The sequence below is a fragment of the Suncus etruscus genome, chromosome 5 (genome assembly GCF_024139225.1).
Source record: "Suncus etruscus isolate mSunEtr1 chromosome 5, mSunEtr1.pri.cur, whole genome shotgun sequence".
NCBI lineage: Eukaryota > Metazoa > Chordata > Mammalia > Eulipotyphla > Soricidae > Suncus > Suncus etruscus.
The window spans coordinates 116262057-116281952 of record NC_064852.1 but is presented as its reverse complement, the minus strand read 5'-3'; the positions used below and the strand labels follow the sequence as shown (position 1 = coordinate 116281952).

The 19896-nt window shown below is 40.1% G+C and overlaps 1 protein-coding gene across 1 annotated transcript in view; it reads left to right on the top strand.

Annotated features, from left to right (window-relative positions):
• FAM117B (family with sequence similarity 117 member B) overlaps positions 1-10033 on the top strand; it is a 73228-nt gene extending 63195 nt beyond the window's left edge. The window contains exons 7-8 of the mRNA XM_049773216.1: positions 468-588; positions 8035-10033. Of these exons, the coding sequence (XP_049629173.1) occupies positions 468-588; positions 8035-8353 (440 nt within the window). The 3' untranslated portion in view covers positions 8354-10033. The remainder of the gene's footprint in view (positions 1-467; positions 589-8034) is intronic.
• Positions 10034-19896: the final 9863 nt, after the last annotated feature.

The following is a 19896-nucleotide window of genomic DNA, read 5'->3' as shown; positions in this document are numbered from 1 at the left end:
AGGAGCATAAGACTGTGACTACTGAGAGTAGATAGAAGAAACAGAAACAGAAATAAAAGTGAGAAATTCAGAAAGGCAGGTCAGCAATGCACGACATGCAGTGCAGATGCACTTCAGCTACTTTCATGGGGAAATGTGTAAATTTATGGAAATCAAAGTAAATCAGCAAGATAAGGCAGTGTCTTAATACTATGGATTAAGTGAGAAGGCCTGGATTGGAGGGTGGTGTTTGTAAGTGAAGAAGAGATAAAAAATCTTTTTATATATTAATGTTTTTTTATCTAACAAAAACCATTTATATTTTTCCTAGGAATTGTAATAGGTATGGGGGGATGTTGATGACTAAAACACACTGCTCTTCACCTTCAATTACTGGCTTGGGGGCAGGCCAAGAAGAGTTCAGGTCTTTTATGATTGTGCTTTGATGTAGAAGTACTTCTTTCTAACCCTCTGTGTCCTTATTGCAGAAAATGAAAACAATTCTCCTCTTCCCAAATATGCGACCTCACCGAAACCTAATAATAGTTACATGTTCAAAAGGGAACCTCCAGAGGGCTGTGAAAGAGTCAAAGTCTTTGAGGAATGCTCGTAAGTATCCCTTTACACACACACACACACACACACACACACACACACACACACACACACACACACACGCACACACGCACGCACGCCCACACGCACACACACATACACACACGCATGCACTCACACACGCACGCACTCACACACGCACGCACGCATGTGTGCCCATATCTCCCTGTCTGTGTTCTCTGCTATGTTTGCTGTGTCTGTTGGTAAAATGCACTGGAACTAGAGAGGCCATGCAGAGGGTAGGGTGCTTGCTCTGCATGTGGCCTACCTGGGTTTGATCCCCAGAACTCACAGAGTCCCCCAACCCACACAAAGAGTGATCCCTGAGCACAGAGCCAGGAGTAGGCCCTAAGCACTGCCAGACTGTTTGAACATAAGTCTCAAATAAGACATTTAACGTATTAAACCTAGTTTAATATTCATTTCTCCAATAGTGACGAAAGTACATTATTCCTAATAAAACCACGATGCTGTTATGAAACCAAAGATGAAATAAAGAGATGAGCATATATACATCTGTAGTTTGGAATTGCCCCTGATTTTTCTCAGGAATACTTCGGGTTCTGTTGCAAGATCACTCCAGTGGTACTTGGGGAACCATGTGGTCCACGCCAAGGAGGAGACCTGGGCCTCCTGCACACGAAACCTCCACTCCAGTCTGCTGAGCTAGCATGCTCTCCCCACCCCACTCCCATCTATCTGTCTGTCTCTCCTTCCCTCTCTTCCTTTTTCTGTCCTTCCCTCCCTCCTTCTTTCCCTCCCTCCCTCCCTTTCTCCCCCTCTCTACCCCACTCTTTCTCCCTCCTTTCCTCCTCTCTTCCCCACTCCCTCTACCCTCAATACAGATACAGAACTCTTTTAAAGTGAAGATTCATTTTCTCTAATAGAAGGGTAATTTATTTGTTTATTTTGGTTTTGGGGCCACACCCAGTGTTGCTCAGGGATTATTCCTGGCTCTACTCTCAAAAGACATTCGCGGTGATGCTCAGGGGACCATATAGAATGCCCATGATCAAACTAGGTCGGCCACACGCAAGGCAAAAGCCCTCCCCACTGTGCTATAGCTCCAGCCCCAGAAGGGTAATTTTTTAACTATGCGGTTCCAATACTCACATACATCTGTTAGCTGGCACTTGATTCAAAAACTCCAATTTTAGACTGAAAGCATACACTCAGCCAAGAAAATATTTCTGCCTTGTGTTTTCAATCACTATGGCCTCTTGCTTTGTAAGTAATGCTACAGGATGTGAGGTGTTAATGAGACTAAACAGCATGATGGGGTGTAATAACAGTACTTAGCCTTCTCTGTCCAGTCTGAGTCAATCTTGGCTTTTTCTAGTGTGTTGAGCTGGAGAGGTAGTACAGCAGGTAGGGCTTTTGCCTTGCATACAGCTGACCTGATTTGGATCCCAATAGTTCCCCCCAACCTCACAATCATCCCACATAATTACCCCAAGCCTGCCAGGAAAAATCCTGAGTGCAAGAGCCAGGACTTAATCCCTGAGCTGGGTGTGGCCCCCCAAGCAAACACACAAACAAAAAATAAACCCAAACATTCAATGTGGAGGTTGCCCAGTTTCTGTCTGAATGGAGTAAGAGCAATTTGTCCTTTTCTTTCATCATGAACATCTTCAAGTTACTTGAAATAAGGCAGACTTTTGTTCCTCTCAGTCCCCTCCCTGAACCTAAATTCTGATTTATCTTCCTACACAAAAGAGCAGTTTTTATGCCTCCGCTTCTCAGCTGGGAAACTCCAGCTGTTGGTCTCATGTCTGCTTCTGAGACAGTAATTGAAAACTCGGCGTTAGCAACTGCTTATTAGTTTTTTACCACGTCAGTCTAAAAACCATAGCTGAAGCCAGTTGAAGTTAGAAGCAGGGTGTCTCCCCACCTGTCTCGTGGTCCTCCTGGCCAGCCTGGTCAGCCTAGGTATCAGGACCACTGATCCCTAGTTTCTTCCCAGGGCTTTGGAATAGAAATATTTGGGATATTTGATTATGCAAATATCTATTTGAATATGGAAGTATGAATCTAGGACTTGGAATCTGCATCTTTGACTGTACTTCACATGGTATTTTTGTATACTCATGTAAAATTTCCACAAGAGGTGTATTGCTGCTGTTCTGGTAGTGGTGCTCTGGCATTTGTGCTCAGGAATCATTCCTGATCTTGCTCAGTAGATCACATGCGAAGCCAGAAAGCAAACTGGCATTGGCAGCATGCAAGGGAAATAAATGCCTTAACACCTGTATTATCTCATTAGCCCCCAGAAGAGGTTTTTAAGAAATGGAGTTATTCTGAAAGACATAACAGTCCAAACGAAGTTTTCTCAACTTTTTCAGCATTTGGATGTAGTCATTGTTAATTAAGATTCAACTCATTGCAAAAAAAAGGGCTGGTCCATGGTAATTCAAAAAAATTTTTACAAAAGACTTTGATATAATATATGTTAAAATTTTTTTGTTTTGGTTTTTGGGCCATACCCTATGCCACTCAGGAGTTACTTTTGGTTCCACGCTCAGAAATCTCTCCTGGAAAATTTGGGGGACCATATGGGATGCCAGGAATTGAACCTGAGTCTGTCCTGGGTTGGCCATATGCAAGGCAAATGCCCTATTTCTGTGCTAGATCACTCTAACCCCTGATATAATATTTTTATACAGTTCAGTGTTTTGTGGTATCTGCCACAAAACTGTCGATTATGAAATTTCTTCTGATGAGTCATCTGAGCTATATACATTATTTGTATTTAGGAAGAAGGAAGAAGGACAGAGTGGGTAATATGTGTAGATAACTAGATTCCAAAAAATGAAACTAAGATAAACACAAATATATGCACCTTTGAAGTGTTTTTTCTTTTCTTTTGTTTGGTGGCCTCGCCTCGCTCCAAGTAGGGCTTTCTCTGGCTCTGGTCAGAGATCACTGTTGGTGCTTGGGGTGTGACTGAAGCCAGGTCTTGTGGTGCAAACATAGCAAGCACCTTCACTGCCGCACTGTCTTTCTCTTGAGGAAGTGTTTTTGCAGTGGAGTCAGGCGTGTTGTTTCCTGGTTTCCTTGATTTCCAGATATCTTTGCCTCTTTTGAGAATATATATTTGAATATATATGTACAACATAACAAGCTGTTGTTTGCTTCTTTCTTTTTTCTTCCTCTGTTTCTTTCTCCTTCCTCACTCTCTCTATTCATAAATAAAGCAACCATTTTCTTTGTGTATATTTTATGCCTGGATTTTTAAAACCTCCCTTAAAAAGGTAAGTTTCTGCATCAGTAAGAAAATATTTATCATAAATTGGGCTGGAGCAATAGTACAGCAGTTAAGATGCTTGCCTTGCACACAGCGGTCCTGGGTTCGATCTGCGGCATCCCATCTGGTCCCCTGAGCACTGCCAGGAGTAATTCCTGAGTGCAGAGCTAGGAGTAATCCCTGAGCATCACCAGGTGTGGTCCAAAAACCAAAAAAAAAAAAAAAAAAACATAAAAGACTTCTATTTCCAGATACTTAACATTTATCTATTTTGAGATGTAATCTTTTGGCAATAAATTCTTATAAATAACAAAATTTAAAACTATTCCTGAAATTTCTATTTTGGAATATATAGTTGTTAAATTGAAGAAAGTTTGAAATCATAATTATAGGTGAAAGCTTCTAGTTGTGTAAGTATAGGTCATATATACACCTAGGTGATTTGTCTTTCTCAGTAATAATCCTTGAAGTTCAATGATTCCAATAGTAGAAATTAGGATAAATGTAATACTTTTGCTACTTTTTGCCATTTATGTTGTTTAGATCTAGGTAGTAGATAGGCTACCACTGATTTATGTCATATATTTTATAGGTACTTTCATGAAAGCAGCAAGAAAGTTAAATTATTTTTAGACTGTCATTAAGAAGGGTCAGGAAGTTGCCTTTTATTTCAGAAATGTGAGGTTTTTGCCCTCAAGGTCCAGGAGAAACCATAAGTTTCAAGTCATTTTTTAGCAAGATAATCTCAAAACAATGAATGGATAGGTATTATTTAGAGGCAGAAGTAAATAATAAATCTTCTTTTTATAATAAATATTTTAATAATAACTTTTTTTCAAGTGTAAGAATGAAAGGGTAATTTTCACAAGAAAATTCAAGCACTATGTATAGAAAAACCTTAACTTTCTCTCCTCTTTGAGTAGTTAAAAATACATTTACTTGGTGCCAGAGATAGAGTACAACAGGAACAGAGACACACGTACATAGCCAACCTGGTTTAGATCTCAGCATCCCATATGATTCCCTGAGCTCTGCTGGGAGTGACCTTGGAGCACAGAGCCAGGAGTAATCCCTGAGCACTGACAGGCATAACCCCTAAACAACAAACAACTTTAATTATCTATATATTTTTGTGACATGGAAATCATGATGCCCTAAAATCACACTGTAGAAAAAAAAAGTAGTGAACAAGTGAAAGTATTTTGCTAAAACGATCCATTGGTATTATCTGCTATTAATTAAAACTTCTACAAACAAGCATTGCCTACTAGGAACTTCCTTTATGTTTACTTCCAGTCTACTCATTCTTTCCCTCTGTCTTTGTTTTGAGTTTAAGACAGACTCTCTGTACTCAGGACTTTACTCCTGGCTCTGTATTCAGGGATTACTGTGGGCAAGACGGTGAGAGGCGTGTGTGGGGGTGTATTCAGTGCCAGGGATGGAATTTGGGCCAGCCCTTTGCAAGGCAAATTGCCTTAACTACTGTTTTGTGTCTCTTGCCCTGTTTGTTGATTCTTTAAAACCAAACTCAGGTATTACTTTCTCTGAAGCCCTCTTTTTGCTTTATAAAATTCCCTATCCTTTGCTTTGTGTCCTCTTTTGGCTACCTCTAGACCTCATGGAAAAAAATTTTTTTCAGGTGATTTCCCCCTGTGGTAGTCTGATCCCTGGCTCTGTACTTGTGACCATATGCAGTGCTGGGGTGTTAGTCTGGATTGGCCATGTGCCAGGCTCCTAAACTATCTGAAACACCTCCAACAAATCCTACAATCTTTTTTTTTTTTGTGTGCATTTGTAAATTATTTTGCTTTAGCTAATGCTTTTTCTTCTTTCTCTCTGCAATTATAGCTGTGTTTTTGTTGTTGTTGTTGTTTTGTTTTCTTTTCTTTATTTTAATATAATTTTTATTTTTATCATATCTTAAAGTCTTCTAGATTAACGCTTAACCTTTTTTAGTGTTCTGAACACCTTCTGAACACTTTACTGCAGTCAGTAAAGCTATAGGTACTATGAAGTGACCTAAAATTTACTCGAATAATTTTATTTTTGTTTTTGGGCCACACCTGGTGGTGCTCAGGGGTTACTCCTGGCTATGCGCTCAGAAATCACTCCTGGCTTGGGGAACCGTATGGGATGCCAGGGGTCAAACCCAGGTTCGTTCTGGGCAGCTGTGTGTAAGGTAAATGCCCTACCACTGTGCTATTGCTCCAGCCCCTTGAATAATATTTTACATACTTAAAACATAAAGATACAAGGAGTCTCATGATATTGAAGTATAGTTCTGTACACAGCAACAACCTCCCCCATGACACTCCCTATTCAACTTTCTTGCTGATTATTTCTTCCTGGTTTCCCAGATTCTAAAGCAGAAATCACACTCTTGGATGTTCATTTACTTTTTTATCACATTAGGCATAAGAACTAAAATAAGAATTTTAACTTTATACTTTAGTTTTAGATTTAAGCTTTTCCACTAAAACTCAACTATTTAGGTTCTCCTACCTTAAATTTTAAGTTCTGTGGTATTTCCAGCAATTTTCTTTTTTTTTTTTCTTTTTTTTTTTTTTTTGTTTTGTTTTGGGCCACACCTTGTGACGCTCAGAAATTACTCAGAAATCGCTCAGAAATACCTCCTGGCTTGGGAGACCGAATGGGATGCCAGGGTATCGAACTGCAGACCATCCTAGATTAGCCGTGTGCAAGGCAAACGCCATACCACTGTGCCACTGCTCTGGCCCTCATAGCAATTAAATTTTTGTTTGTTGGTTGGTTTTTTGGTTTTTTTTTGGGCCACACCCAGTGACACTCAGGGGTTGCTCCTGGCTATGCACTCAGAAATAACTCCTAACTTGGAGGACCATATGGGATGCCGGGGATTGAACCGAGGTCCGTCCTAGGCTAGCACCAGCAAGGCAGACGCTTTACTGTTTTGTGCCACCACTCCAGCCCCTATTTAGCAGTTAATTTTTTTTTTTTTTTTTTTTGGTTTTTGGGCCACACCCGGTGACGCTCAGGGGTTACTCCTGGCTATGCGCTCAGAAGTCGCTCCTGGCTTGGGGGACCATATGGAACGCCGGGGGATCGAACCGCAGTCCGTCCAAGGCTAGCGCAGGGAAGGCAGGCACCTTACCTTTAGCGCCACCGTCCGGCCCCTTAGCAGTTAATTTTAAATAGATTTTTAGTAGTGTTGGTTTGTAACTTTGCTTTAGGTGTTGTGATTTAACAATGGTGTATCACCACCAGAAGTCAATTATTTTCATCAGCAGACTGTTGACCCTCTTTATTTCTATCACCTCTTTCCCAACTCCTCCTCCCTCTAGTAACTATATCAGTTTATTCTATTATTTGTTTTGGCTTTATTTATTTAATTATTTTTATTTTTTAACTTGATTGATTGATTGATTGGCTTTGGGGCCACAGCATTCAGGGGTTACTCTTGGCTCTGCACTCAGAAATAGCCCCTGGCAGGCTGGGGCCCTATAAGGAATGCCGGGAATCACCCCTGATCCCTTCCCAGGTTGACTGCATGTGAGGCAAATGCCCTATTTTTTTTTTCCTTATCCTTGCCTAACAGTGTGATTAATTTGCATGAGTGCCTGTGAATCTTGGAAAGATTTGACTTGAATAAAATCTTCCAAATATAAAGCCACCATTTGTTTTATTTTGACTTCAGAATTATAGTAATGTTACACAGAAAACCATCAAGTTAATCCAAGAATTCCTTCAAAGAGATTTTTTTAAGTGCTCTTGAAAATGTAAGCCAGTTGAAGTTCAGCAATGCAATGTAGAACTTAGAAAAGGTTCATGTAACAAGGCAGCATTATATGTTACTAATTTGCTTGCTGTTTCCTTTCAAAATATTAGACTTTGGATAAAATCATGGTAGAGGAACTTTTTTTTAAACACCTAGATTTGCTTCTGTTGGATGAAACTATCTTTATTGTTCATCTTAGACCTTCAGAGAGAAGGATATGTGATAACAGGTTGACCAGCACCAGTGAATAGTGTCTTAACAGTGTCCTTGCTGGTAGGATAAATTATGTAACTGAGACTCTCCTTTGGTTCATGGCATTGGAAGCTTTTGATATGAACCATGTTATTGTTCTGTTGTATTTTGTGGGTTTGTGGGTTTTTTTTTAAGTGTAAGTCCACTGTTCCATGACTTAAAAGTCTTGGGTTGTCTGTTCTGTATCCAGGCCCAAACAACTTCATGAAATCCCAGCCTTTTACTGCCCTGACAAAAACAAAGTGAATTTCATTCCGAAGAGCGGCTCTGCCTTCTGCCTCGTCAGCATCCTCAAGCCCCTCCTGCCCACACCAGATCTGACCCTCAAGGGCTCTGGCCACAGTCTGACAGTCACCACCGGCATGGCCACCACCCTGCTCCAGCCCATCGCTGTGGCCTCCTTGTCTACAAACACGGAGCAAGACCGCATCTCCCGAGGAACAAGTACGGTCCTGCCATCAGCCTCGCTGCTGCCAACCCCCGAACCCATCGAGGAAGCCGAAGGGTAGGTCCTTACACTGTGTATCCACAGTGGGGAAACTGAGGACCTGCTCAGATCTCTTGACTCCCATGGCATCGTGCGCTCCCACTCAGCTGTGCTCTGGTCCAGCTGGCCACAATGTGGCTTCTGGAAGGAAGAATGCCCCGAAGGTCCTGCTCCCCCTTCCCAAGACAGCCAGTCCTCAGTGCTTAGCCTGCTTGTTCTTAAAGCACTGATGGAAACCGGGACCATCTCTTGACCTTTGAAGAGCTGAAATCCCCCATTGTTGGCTTTTGCTCTGTTTCCTTGTCCAACGAGACTTCTGGACTGGAGAGAAAAACAAAGGGACACCCCACTCACCCCATCCCCACCCACCCCAAAAACCTGGTTCCTGAAGGGAGAGGTGGATGATGCTGCAGGAACCATCTTTTATATGAAAATGACTTTTTTATAATGCCAATGTTACATTTTCTGGACCGTAGCAAACAGGATGTTCAAAAGCTGCTTTGGTGGCCTCTGTTTCTCGTTTCCCTTTCTAGCTATGTGCTTTTTGAGCTGTTCTCAGCTTTGGGACCAAAGGGATCGTTGACCTTTTCCCACAGTCTTAAACTTAACGACTATGTTCTTCTCCCAAACAAGAATTGATAGGTAAATGCATTGAACATGTCTATATATATTAAAAAAGAGAGAGAGAAAAAGCAATATTAGTACATTATGTGATTTATGTTTTATGATGTCCAAGGTTTGTGCATTGGGTGAAATTGTAAAAACTGCCGTTTCTCCTGTACACATTTCGCCATGTGGTCAGAAAAATTGTAGTCTGAAGACAAGTGCTTTAATCTGTTCTCACTCGTCATTGGAACTTGGTGAATGACTCAAAAGGAAACTGCCCAGTGTTGGTTGCTGACCAAGAGTAAGGAGCCCCTTTGGTTTTCTGTGAAATATTGATCACACGATCTCCCTTCTGTACTACAGGTGTCAATTCTACCTTTGATTATCCCTGTATCATAGTCCCAAGAGATCCTAAAATGGCTATGCATGGATTTCCTCCTTTGCTTTTGTGATGTTGTTGTCTTGTGGATTTGGTCAGGGTTAGTAGTTTGCCAGGAGTGTAATCCATTGAATAGCAACCCGTAGACACACAATCTTGCAACTGACATTTTCTTTATGGTGGTTGGCACTGAGATAACGTTGCCTAAAACTTTTTGCTAGTTTTTCTTCCAACATCCTACATGGTGGGGAAAGCAGACACTTGAGAGATAAGTCGAGTTTTGGATTTGCGCTCCTCCTTGGTACAGTAGCACTGGCCAGTATCACGTGACCACACTGTTTCATGTTACTGTACATGGTGGTCATTAAGGAGAAGGAGCAGCTCTCTTTAAAAATGAGTATTAGCAAATGGTACGGATTTTAAAAAGCATCCTTCTAAGACCTTCATCTATTACCTTATGATGAAATAACTTCAGTCCCTATACACATTATAGGGTGAAATAAAATATGTATACAAGGGATACAGTTTAGAACTGTATCAGTTTGTCCAGATATAGCCCATCAGAGTACCTACTGGTAGCAATAAATCTTCTGAAAGAATTTCTTATACTCATATACCTTTAAGACATTTAAAGCATTGAAAATATCCCCCAAGTTTAAAATGAAGTTGTCTTTAAGATGGAAATTGAGGAAAATTCGGTAAGTCCAGACATTTTAATCCATCACATTTCAGTTGATAAGGCATATAGATTTTGGTATCTTTTCTGTCCAGTATTGATTTATTTCGACTTATTCTGTTGTGACTTCAGTATCAAAGTCTTAGTTATTCAGGGTTTAAATGACCTGTTTGGTTATATTTTTGAGGCCCTTTATTCTTTGCCATTTTACCATTGATTTACCATTACTCTATCAGAGTAAAAGACTAAAAAGGTAAAATTGAAATCAGGTGCATTGGTACAAATGGTAGAGGAGGACGTTAAATTCTAAGTTTAAGTATTGAGTATTTGATTACTGTTTGAGTATTAACTGAATTCTGTTGTATCTGTTCTTTTCCTTGCCTTATCCTTACTTTTATCTTCCACAAATCACAGGGGTGGGTATTTTATATCTAAATATCCCTCTGTAAACAGTTTTTCCTTTCACTATGTGGTATACTTTAGTCAGACCTTTTAGTGGGGGTTCATATAACCTAACTTAAGAAGTAATTCAAAATGGAATGGAAGAACAAGTTTAAGATAATAACTCTATAAACAAAACTTCAAGTCAGATGTTTGCTTGTAAGGAGAATGTGAATTTGCAGGTAAATAATTACATAGCAACCAAATATATATCCCTTGGTTTGGGGAGAAATGGAGACTGGAGAAAAAAAAAGTACAAGGTACAAATAATTCTTAACTGCCAGTGCCAAAGGGCTAATTTTTAAACATATAAGCTTTATTGCAGTCTTGAGAAAATATTAACTATAGATCCATTCAGCTTTTACTTAACCCTTAGTAGTTCACATGTGGTCTTTAAAAGAAAAAAAGTCAATGAGTGAACTCTCAAAGCATACTATTATTTTCTAATATTACATTCCATAATTATCTTGTTATTTCCTAGGAAACTGTACAGAAGGTAATTAAGTTAAAATCGTGTCAAAGGGAATATAATTTAAATTTCCGAAATAAACGTACTTCCGTTGTAATGAAGTGGGGAGGGGTAGAAGTGTATATATAAGCGACAGGAGCTGTTCTTTGGTTATTCATGTTGTCATTTTCCAGCCAATTTTCTCCCTTACACAGTTTCTTTTTTGTAATAATGAATCTCAAGTCAATTTCCTGTTTCTGCTCATGACTAAACTCTAAAACTCCTCATGGTTTTCATTAACAGTATGTTTCTCAAATACCCTCTTTGCTGCTTTGGTTCATATGATGAGCATGAATGCCAAAATAATTTTTTTAATTATATTCTTTCTTTTGTTTAAATGTTTTCTATCGATAAAAAGCCAAATCAGCCTTTTAGAAGGTGCTATTGCTAACTGTGGAGTAACTGGCAACAAGACAAGCTTTTTTCTTTTCTTTTTAAGGATTGACTTTTACTAGAAAAAGATTTAGTAGAATTTAATAGCTTTCTCTTTGTTCCAAAATTAGGACCAGATTGTCCGTCTTTTTGTTAAAAGAAATACAATTGCCGGGGCCTGGAGAGATAGCACAGCAGTGTTTGCCTTGTAAGCAGCCAATCCAGGACCAAAGGTGGTTGGTTCGAATCCCGGTGTCCCATATGGTCCCCCGTGCCTGCCAGGAGCTATTTCTGAGTAACCCCTGAGCACCACCGGGTATGGCCCAAAAAAACAAGAAAAAAAGAAAAGAAAAGAAATACAATTGCCACTACTGAATTTAACTCTTCTAAACTTCAGTTCATTCCTTCATGCTTAGAATTTTGATGCTCTGAAATCAGACCAGTGTAAGTGCTGAATTTGTATTAAAAAAAAAGTACTTAACTCCACACTTTAGAGTTAAGTTTTACTCTGCCTAAATTTATAATGAGCAGAGCAGCCCTGGATGATATTTTGTTTATACAAACCTGTTGAGAATATAATTTATGTTTTTTAAAAGTCTGTATTGTTTATCTCTGTTGAAGTCCTGTAAATCTTTTTCAAATGCAGTTAAAACCTTTTGTTTGTTTTTCTGAAAAATAATTCCCAAGATAGCATTTCCAATGGTGATAAATACTGTTACTATGTATTATGTATTCCCTGTATCTGAACACTTGTTGCTGCCTCACAAGAAAATAGAACTTTTATGTTAAAAATAAAGTCTGTTCTTCTTGAGAGATTTTCCTGTGTACTTTTATGAACTCTATCAAATTTTAATTTCATTTCCAGATTCTTCTAGCCTGAAATAACAAGTTAGTATTGATAGCCTGACTTCATGGTGTTTGCCATTTTGTCAGTTGTTGTCTCTTTGCTACCTCCTTTCTCTGTATCTTTAAGTTCCTGATTCCTATGATAAATTCTAAGCAAAAATTAAAATATAAATATTTGATGGACCAGAGCGATAGCACAGTGGGAAAGGTGTTTGCCTTGCACGTGGCTGACCCAGATTTGTCCCAAGCATCTCAACAGTGTCACCCCAGCCTGCCAGGAGTGGTTTCTGAGTGCAGAGTCAGAAGTAACCCCTGAACCCCAGGTGTGACCCAAAGACCAAAGATAAACTTATAAAAGTATATATAACCAGGGCCAAAGCAGTGACACAGCAGTAGGGCATTTGCCTTGCATGCAACTGACCTAAGATGGACCATGGTTCAATCCCCCAGCATCCCATATGGTCCCCCAACCCAGGAGTGATTTGTGAGCACATAGCCAGGAGTAACCCCTGAGTGTCACCGGTTGTAGCCCCCCCCCAAAAAAAAACAAAATTAAATAACCATTTGAAATATATATTTATATAATTTGATATTTCAGTTTAAGGGATTTAGTGGTATGTAAGTTTCATTCTGAATGTGTAGGGGAGAGGTAGTTTTTGTTATTTTATCACTCTTTCATGTTCTTCTAGCCAATTTCCTCTTTGTGACAGGGGTTTACCTAAGAAAGTCTTTTGGGCTGAGGGCTTCTGTGTGCACAGTTAGGAAACTGTCCCAACGAAGACCACCTGAGTGATGGTTTCTTAGGAAATGTAGGACACTTTTGAAATGATGTCAAATCCCTACCGCTATCAATCATAACAAGTCATCCAGTTACTAAGTATTTATTCTCCTACTTTTAAAGTCTTGAATAGTGTTCTTCTATGTTTTAAGTTTAATAATAAAATATACCACCTCAAAAAGTGTTTTTGTGGGGTTTTTAGGTTTGTTTTTGGGCCACACCCAGCAGAGCTCAGGGGTTACTCCTAGCTTTGCACTCAGAATGACTCCTAGCGGACTCAAGGGACCACATGGGATGTTGTGGGGGGTGAACCAGCTGCATGGAAGACAAATGCTGTAGGTTTGGGAGTTGGACAGATAGTATAAGGGGTATGTGCTTGCTTTGCATATGGGAAGAATATAATTCAGTGTGACCCAAAAAAACCCAACTACCTCCCCAAAGTGGATTTTTTTTTACAATTGTTATTTTGACCAAAATGGATTACAAATCATTCACAGTAGTATCTCAGGTACATAGTGACATTGAATCAGGGGCATTCCCACTACCAATGTTGTCCTCCCTCCACCCCTGTTCCCAGCATGCATCCCATATCACTCCTCCTTTGCCCCCCTGGGCTGCTAGTATAAGAGGTCCCTTTTGTGTCTAGCCTGTTGTACATTGGGTATCAATTCTTTTGTAGTCGGCTTTGGATTTGGTGTTCAAATCTGATCATTTTTTATTTCTTCTCAATGTTCATACGACTGTTTGGTCTTGGTGCCCTCCATGATTTCCCCCTCAATTTGTGAGGCAGAACAAGATGGTTCAAGTTATGTCGTTCTGTTTGGAAGTAAGGAAAAAAGGGGGGGAGCAAAAATTCAAACAAGTAAAAAATGTGAGGAGTCCTTCTGAAGACTATAAATATCAGTTTAAGAAAAGAAATGTATAAAGAAAAGAAGACATAAAAATAATACAAGAAAAATCAACCCCCCCAAAACAAAACAAAAACAAAAACCTGAAAAGCACCAATGCAATAAAGACAACAACCAAACACTAAGCACGATCCTGAAATAAAGATGAATCAAAGCACGGGGAAAAAAAGGCAAAGAAAAGAAAAAACAAAAACAGTGGATTTTTTGAAGACAGTTCTAATCGGGAGAAAATATTTATGCAATACATTTGGCAAAGGGGCTAATAAAGAATTCACAAGCCAGGGCTGGAGCAATAGTACAATGGGTAGGGCATTCACCTTGCACATAGCCAACCCAGGTTCAATCCCCACCATCCCATATGGTCCCCCCGAGCCTGCCAGTAGTAAACTGAGTGCTGCCTGGTATGTCCCTCACCTCCCCAAAAATGCAAGTTCATAAAAATTGGGGAGAATGAGCAATGCCAGGAATATTTCCTGAGTGAAGAGACAGGAATAAATAAACAAAGAAGAGGCACAGATGCTCAACATGAAAAAAAGTGCTAGTGTTATTAAGTCAAAATGATGAAGGAAGAGTTAGAGAAAGCAGTTGCAGGTGTTAAGGCACTAGATTTGCAGCCTGCTGACACAGTTCACCAGGAGTACTACCAGGGATTCCTTCTGAACATCCCTCAAAACATTTGAAATGGGGGCCAGAGAGAAAGCATGGAGGTAGGGCATTTACCTGTATGCAGAAGGACGGTGGTTCGAATCCCAGCATCCCAGATAGTTTCCTGAGCCTGCCAGCAGCGATTTCTGAGCATAGAGTTAGGAGTAACCCCTGAGCGCTACCAGGTGTGATAAAAAAAAAAATTTTTAATGATGAATTTTTACCTAACATTAAGTTCTGAAAATGGTCTATATCAGAGAGAACAGAAAAAGTGCTGACAAGAGTGAAAGAAGAAAATCTTTCTCACTAAAAAAAAAAAAAAAAACTTTCTCACTGTTGGTATCTAAGCTGAATCAAATTCTGGAACACAAAACAGACATTTCTCCAAAAATCAGAATGAAACAGTCCAGAGGGTAAATAGTATTGGGGAAGGCTCTTGTCTTGCATGCAACCAACCTGGTTGTTTCACAGCACCACATGTGATGATCCCTGAGCACCAGCTGGGTGTGATCCCCCCAAAAGAATGTCAGCAGAATGGAAATCTCTCAGACTATTAAAAATGGACTCATGATCCAGTGCTTCAACTCCAGAGTCTTCAGTGGACACAAAATACTTTCATCATTGTTGCAGCTTTGTTTATGACAGGCAAGATACAAAAACAGGCCAGGTGCCTTTTAGGCCTAGTGACAGATGAGAGCATCGGATGAAGTACTTACTGCTCAGCTATAAGAAAAGATGGGGGGGCCGGGTAGGTGGCGCTGGAGGTAAGGTGTCTGCCTTGCAAGCGCTAGCCAAGGAAGGACCGCGGTTCGATCCCCCGGCGTCCCATATGGTCCCCCCAAGCCAGGGGCGATTTCTGAGCACATAGCCAGGAGTAACCCCTGAGCGTCAAACGGGTGTGGCCCAAAAACCAAAAAAAAAAAAAAAAAAAAAGAAAAGATGGGGTCATTTGTGACAAGGGATGGAATGGGTGGGTGGATAATAGGTGAATTTAGTCACAAGGAATCCAATAGCAGTTGATAGGATAGAAAGAATCAAAGCAAAGGAACAAAGACTTTGAAAGAACCATGTGAAAAATAACCCTTGGATTCTGACCACAGATATGAAGTCACCAAAAGAGAATGATGGAGTGATTTAAAGGGGAGGGGGAATAGGCCGGAGCAATAGCACAGCGGTAGGGTGTTTGTCTTGCATGTGGCCAACCTGGGACAGACCTGGGTTCAATTCCCAGCATCTTATATGGTCCACCAAACCTGCCAGGAGCGGTTTCTGAGTACCGCTCATCAGTCATCAGGAGTGACCCTTGAGCGCTGCTGGATGTGGCTCAAAAACCAAAAATAAAAGAAAGGGAAGGAGAGTGTCCAGTGGACTGACTAGAATATTGGTACTTGAGCGACAGGAGTGATGTGGTATATATTTTGAGGAGATGTGAAGTTGTACCCAAAAACAGTCTTGTAAACCATAATGGTCAGTATGCTTTTAGAATAAATAATAAGTGTGGGCCAGTGGCGCAATGGATAATACATCTGACTACAGATCAGAAAATCTGGACTCCTGGCTGGCTCGCTTTAATACCATGGGGCCAGAAAGATAGTATGGACGTAAGGCATTTGCCTTACGTGCAGAAGGTCGGTGATTTGAATCCCGGCATCCCATATGGTCCCCCGAGTCTGCCAGGAGCGATTTCTGAGCATAGAGCCAGGAGTAGCCCCTGAGCGCTGCTGGGTTTGACCTAAAAACCAAAAAATAAATAAATAAAATAATAGAAAACAAAATATTTGAGCACAGCAATAGGGCGTTTGCCTTGCACAGGCCTGACTTGGGACAGACCGAATTTGACCCCCTGCATCCCCAATGATCCCCTGAGCTTGCCAGGAGCGATTTCTGAGCACAGAGTCAGGAGTAACCCCCAAACACCGCTGGATGTAGCCTAAAACCAAAAAGAAAAAGAAAACAAAATATTTGAATATAACATTTTTGGCTAGATATAGTACAACTTAACTGTAAAAAAAAATTTTTAATCACTCCAGCCCTAAAATAAACTTCTTACTGGGGGGTTTTAATGCAGAAATAGTGAACTTTAAAAGACATGATTTTTTTCTTTTTTTTTCTAGTAGTTATCTCCATATTACTAATTTATTAAACAAACAAAATCCTTGTCTTTTTAGCATTTTTCTTCTTTGTCAAACAGAATTTTGTTCATATCATGTCTGGTTTTCATACACTAGCATGGGCTAGTCCTAACAATTACTATGTTAAAGATTTATGGAGACTGATCATTAAAACTCAAGAATATGGGGCTGGGTAGGTGGCGCTGGAGGTAAGGTGTCTGCCTTGCAAGCGCTAGCCAAGGAAGGACCACGGTTCGATCCCCCGGCGTCCCATATGGTCCCCCCAAGCCAGGGGCGATTTCTGAGCACATAGCCAGGAGTAACCCCTGAGCATCAAACGGGTGTGGCCCAAAAACCAAAAAAAAAAAAAACTCAAGAATATGATCTGTGCATATTAATTCCACACCATCATAGTTGTTGGGTTTTTGTGTTGTTTTTTTTGTTTGTTTTTTGTTTTGTTTTTGGTAGCACCCGGCAGTGCTCAGAAATCGCTCCTGGCTTGGGGGATGACATGGGATGCTGGGGATTGAACCCAGGCCTGCCCTGGGTCAGCTGTGTGCAAGGCAAGCAAGCGCCCTACTGCTGTGCTATCGCTTGGGCCCCTATCATAGTTATTTTTATCAATGTGGGTCATTTTTTTATTTTTCAAAGATTGTTTTAAATTATTGCGGTAGAGACCAGAGCGATAACAGAGTAAGTAGGGCACTTTCCTTGAATTCTTCTGACCAGGGTTCAATTGTTGGCATCCCATATGGTCCCTCAAGCCTGCCAGGAGTGGTTTCTGAGCTCAGAGCCAGGAGTAACCTGAGTGCCCAATAACTAAATAAATAAAATAAAATAAAAATTTAAATAATATTTTTAAATAATTGGAGTAAAATAAGCATGTAAACACTTACAGTTGTAATGTAATGTAATGTTACAGTAACTTGAGGATGTAATGTTACAGTAACTCCTACCATCAACATACTAATAATCCTTTACTACAGTTCCTAAGAGTTCCACTCCTCCATTCAGTTATATTGTCAGTATCTGTGGGTTTGTTTTCATAGAACATTGTCTATTTCTTTTCTTGCTTTCTACAGTATCTGAGTGAGATCTTATAGATTTTGTTTTTTGCCTACTCATTTATGCTACTAAATATGACATTTTGGTTCCCATGTTGGAGCAAAAACCAAAACATCTTTCTTGTACCCAAATAGCATGTCATTATTTGTATATACTATACATACAGGAAAAAGTTGAGATATATATTACATATTACATATTAGTTATATATTAATATATGTTATATATCACAACTTTTTCTACACATCTTTTATTCATTGAATATTTGGGTTATTTTTAGATCTTGGCTAGTGTAATTAGTGCAGTGAACAAAGTCGTGCATAGATCTTTTCAAATTACTGTGGTGTTGGGTTAGCTACCCAGAAGTGAAATTGCTGGACCATTGGTGATGGTGCAGTTTTTCAGTTTTGGGGCCACACCTAGAGTGCTCAGTAGCTTAATGTCCAGGGGACCCTGCAATGCCATGGAAGGGCTCAAACCCAGTGCCCCTGCATCCCAAGTATGCCCTCCCTCCAGAGCCCCTTGACTTTTTGGTAACACAATTGCAAGTGGTTTGTTTTGTTTTGGAGCCACACCTAGTGGTGCTTAGGGCTTACTCCTGACTCTGTGTTCAGGGATCTAACCCTGGTTGGCAGCATGCAAGGAAAGTACCTTTATCCAATACTATCTCTCCAGTCCTAGCAATTGTAAATGGGATATAGTATTTTTTTGATCTTCCAGTTCGTTGTTTGAATATCAACACTGTCCACTTTTGTTGCTTGCAACTTGATTGTTCTTTAATTTTAAAAGTTTAGGGGAGAGGGGCCGGAATGGTGGTGTGGACTGGTAAGGTGTCTGCCTTGCATGCGCTAGCCTAGGATGGACCACAGTTTAATTCCCCCAGCATCCCATATGGTCCTCCAAGCCAGGAGCAATTTCTGAGCACATAGAAGTAACCCCTGAGCGCCACCGAGTGTGGCCCTCCAAAAAAACAAAAACAAATAAAAGTTTTGGGGAGAATTTTTGTTTTCTTTTTTTTTAGAGTTTTCTATGTTTATTATATTGTCTACAGATATGTAGTAATAATTGTCTTACTTCTCTTATACCTGGGAATTCCATTGTGGTGTTGTATAGTAGTATTGGAAGTGGACAGCTGTATCTTGTACGGGGGAATATATTCCTTTTTTTTTTAACTAGATTATGATGTTGGCTGTGGATCTGTAGTGCATATAACCTTTACAATGTTGAGGTAGGTTCATTCTGTCCACATTTTGTAGATTGTGTTTTTTGGGGGCAGAATGACTGTTTTGTGGGGTAGGGTGAATAGGGTCAGTGATATTGGTATTCAGGAGCTATTCCTGACTCTGCTCAGGAGTGACCCCTAGTGGTGTGTGGGAGATAGTATTCACAAGAGAGCAAGCGACTTCCCTCCTTACCGCCTATATACATCTCTGCTGTCCTTTTTGAGAATTTTTTTTAATCAAAACTGACTGTTGAAACTTTTCACATATGACATGTATTGATAGGATTATATGCTCTTATCTGTATTTGACTTGATGTAGGTACATTAATTAATTTGCTTATATTGACCCATCCTTGCATCACTTTGCCAATGTTTGGTTGAAGGGCTTTGCATCTGTGTTCATCAGGGATATTGGTCTGTAATTTTATTTATTTTCCCCTCCTCCCCACCTGTAATTTTATTTTTTAAAGTTGTCTCTGTCAGCTTATGGTATCAGGGTAACATTGACCTCATAGAAATTCTTTGGGATGATCCCTGCTTCTCCAGGGTTTTTTTGTTTGTTTGTTTTGTTTTGTTTTGTGTTTGTTTTTTTTGCAAAGTTGTTTTGTTATTGTTGTTTTTAATTGTTTGGCCACATCTGGTGATGATTCAGGGTTACTCTAGGCTCTGGACCATATGAGATGATGGGGATTGAAATCTGATTGGCCATGTGCAAAAAAAATTGCACTACCTGCTATGCCATCACTCCAGCCCCATTTGGGCAAAGTTGAAGATAGGTAATTTAATAGATCTTCTTTGAAAGTTGTGAGAACCACTAGTGAATTCCTCTGAATGGGGGAGATGAAGAGAGGGAGAGGGAGAGAGAAAGGGGAGAGAGAGAGAGAAAGAAGAGAAGAGAAAATTATTGGTTACTGGCTATTGCTCTGTTCAGATTTTCTTTTTTTTGTTGTTTTTGGTTTTGGTTTTGGTTTTTTTGTTTTTTCGGGCCACACCCGTTTGATGCTCAGG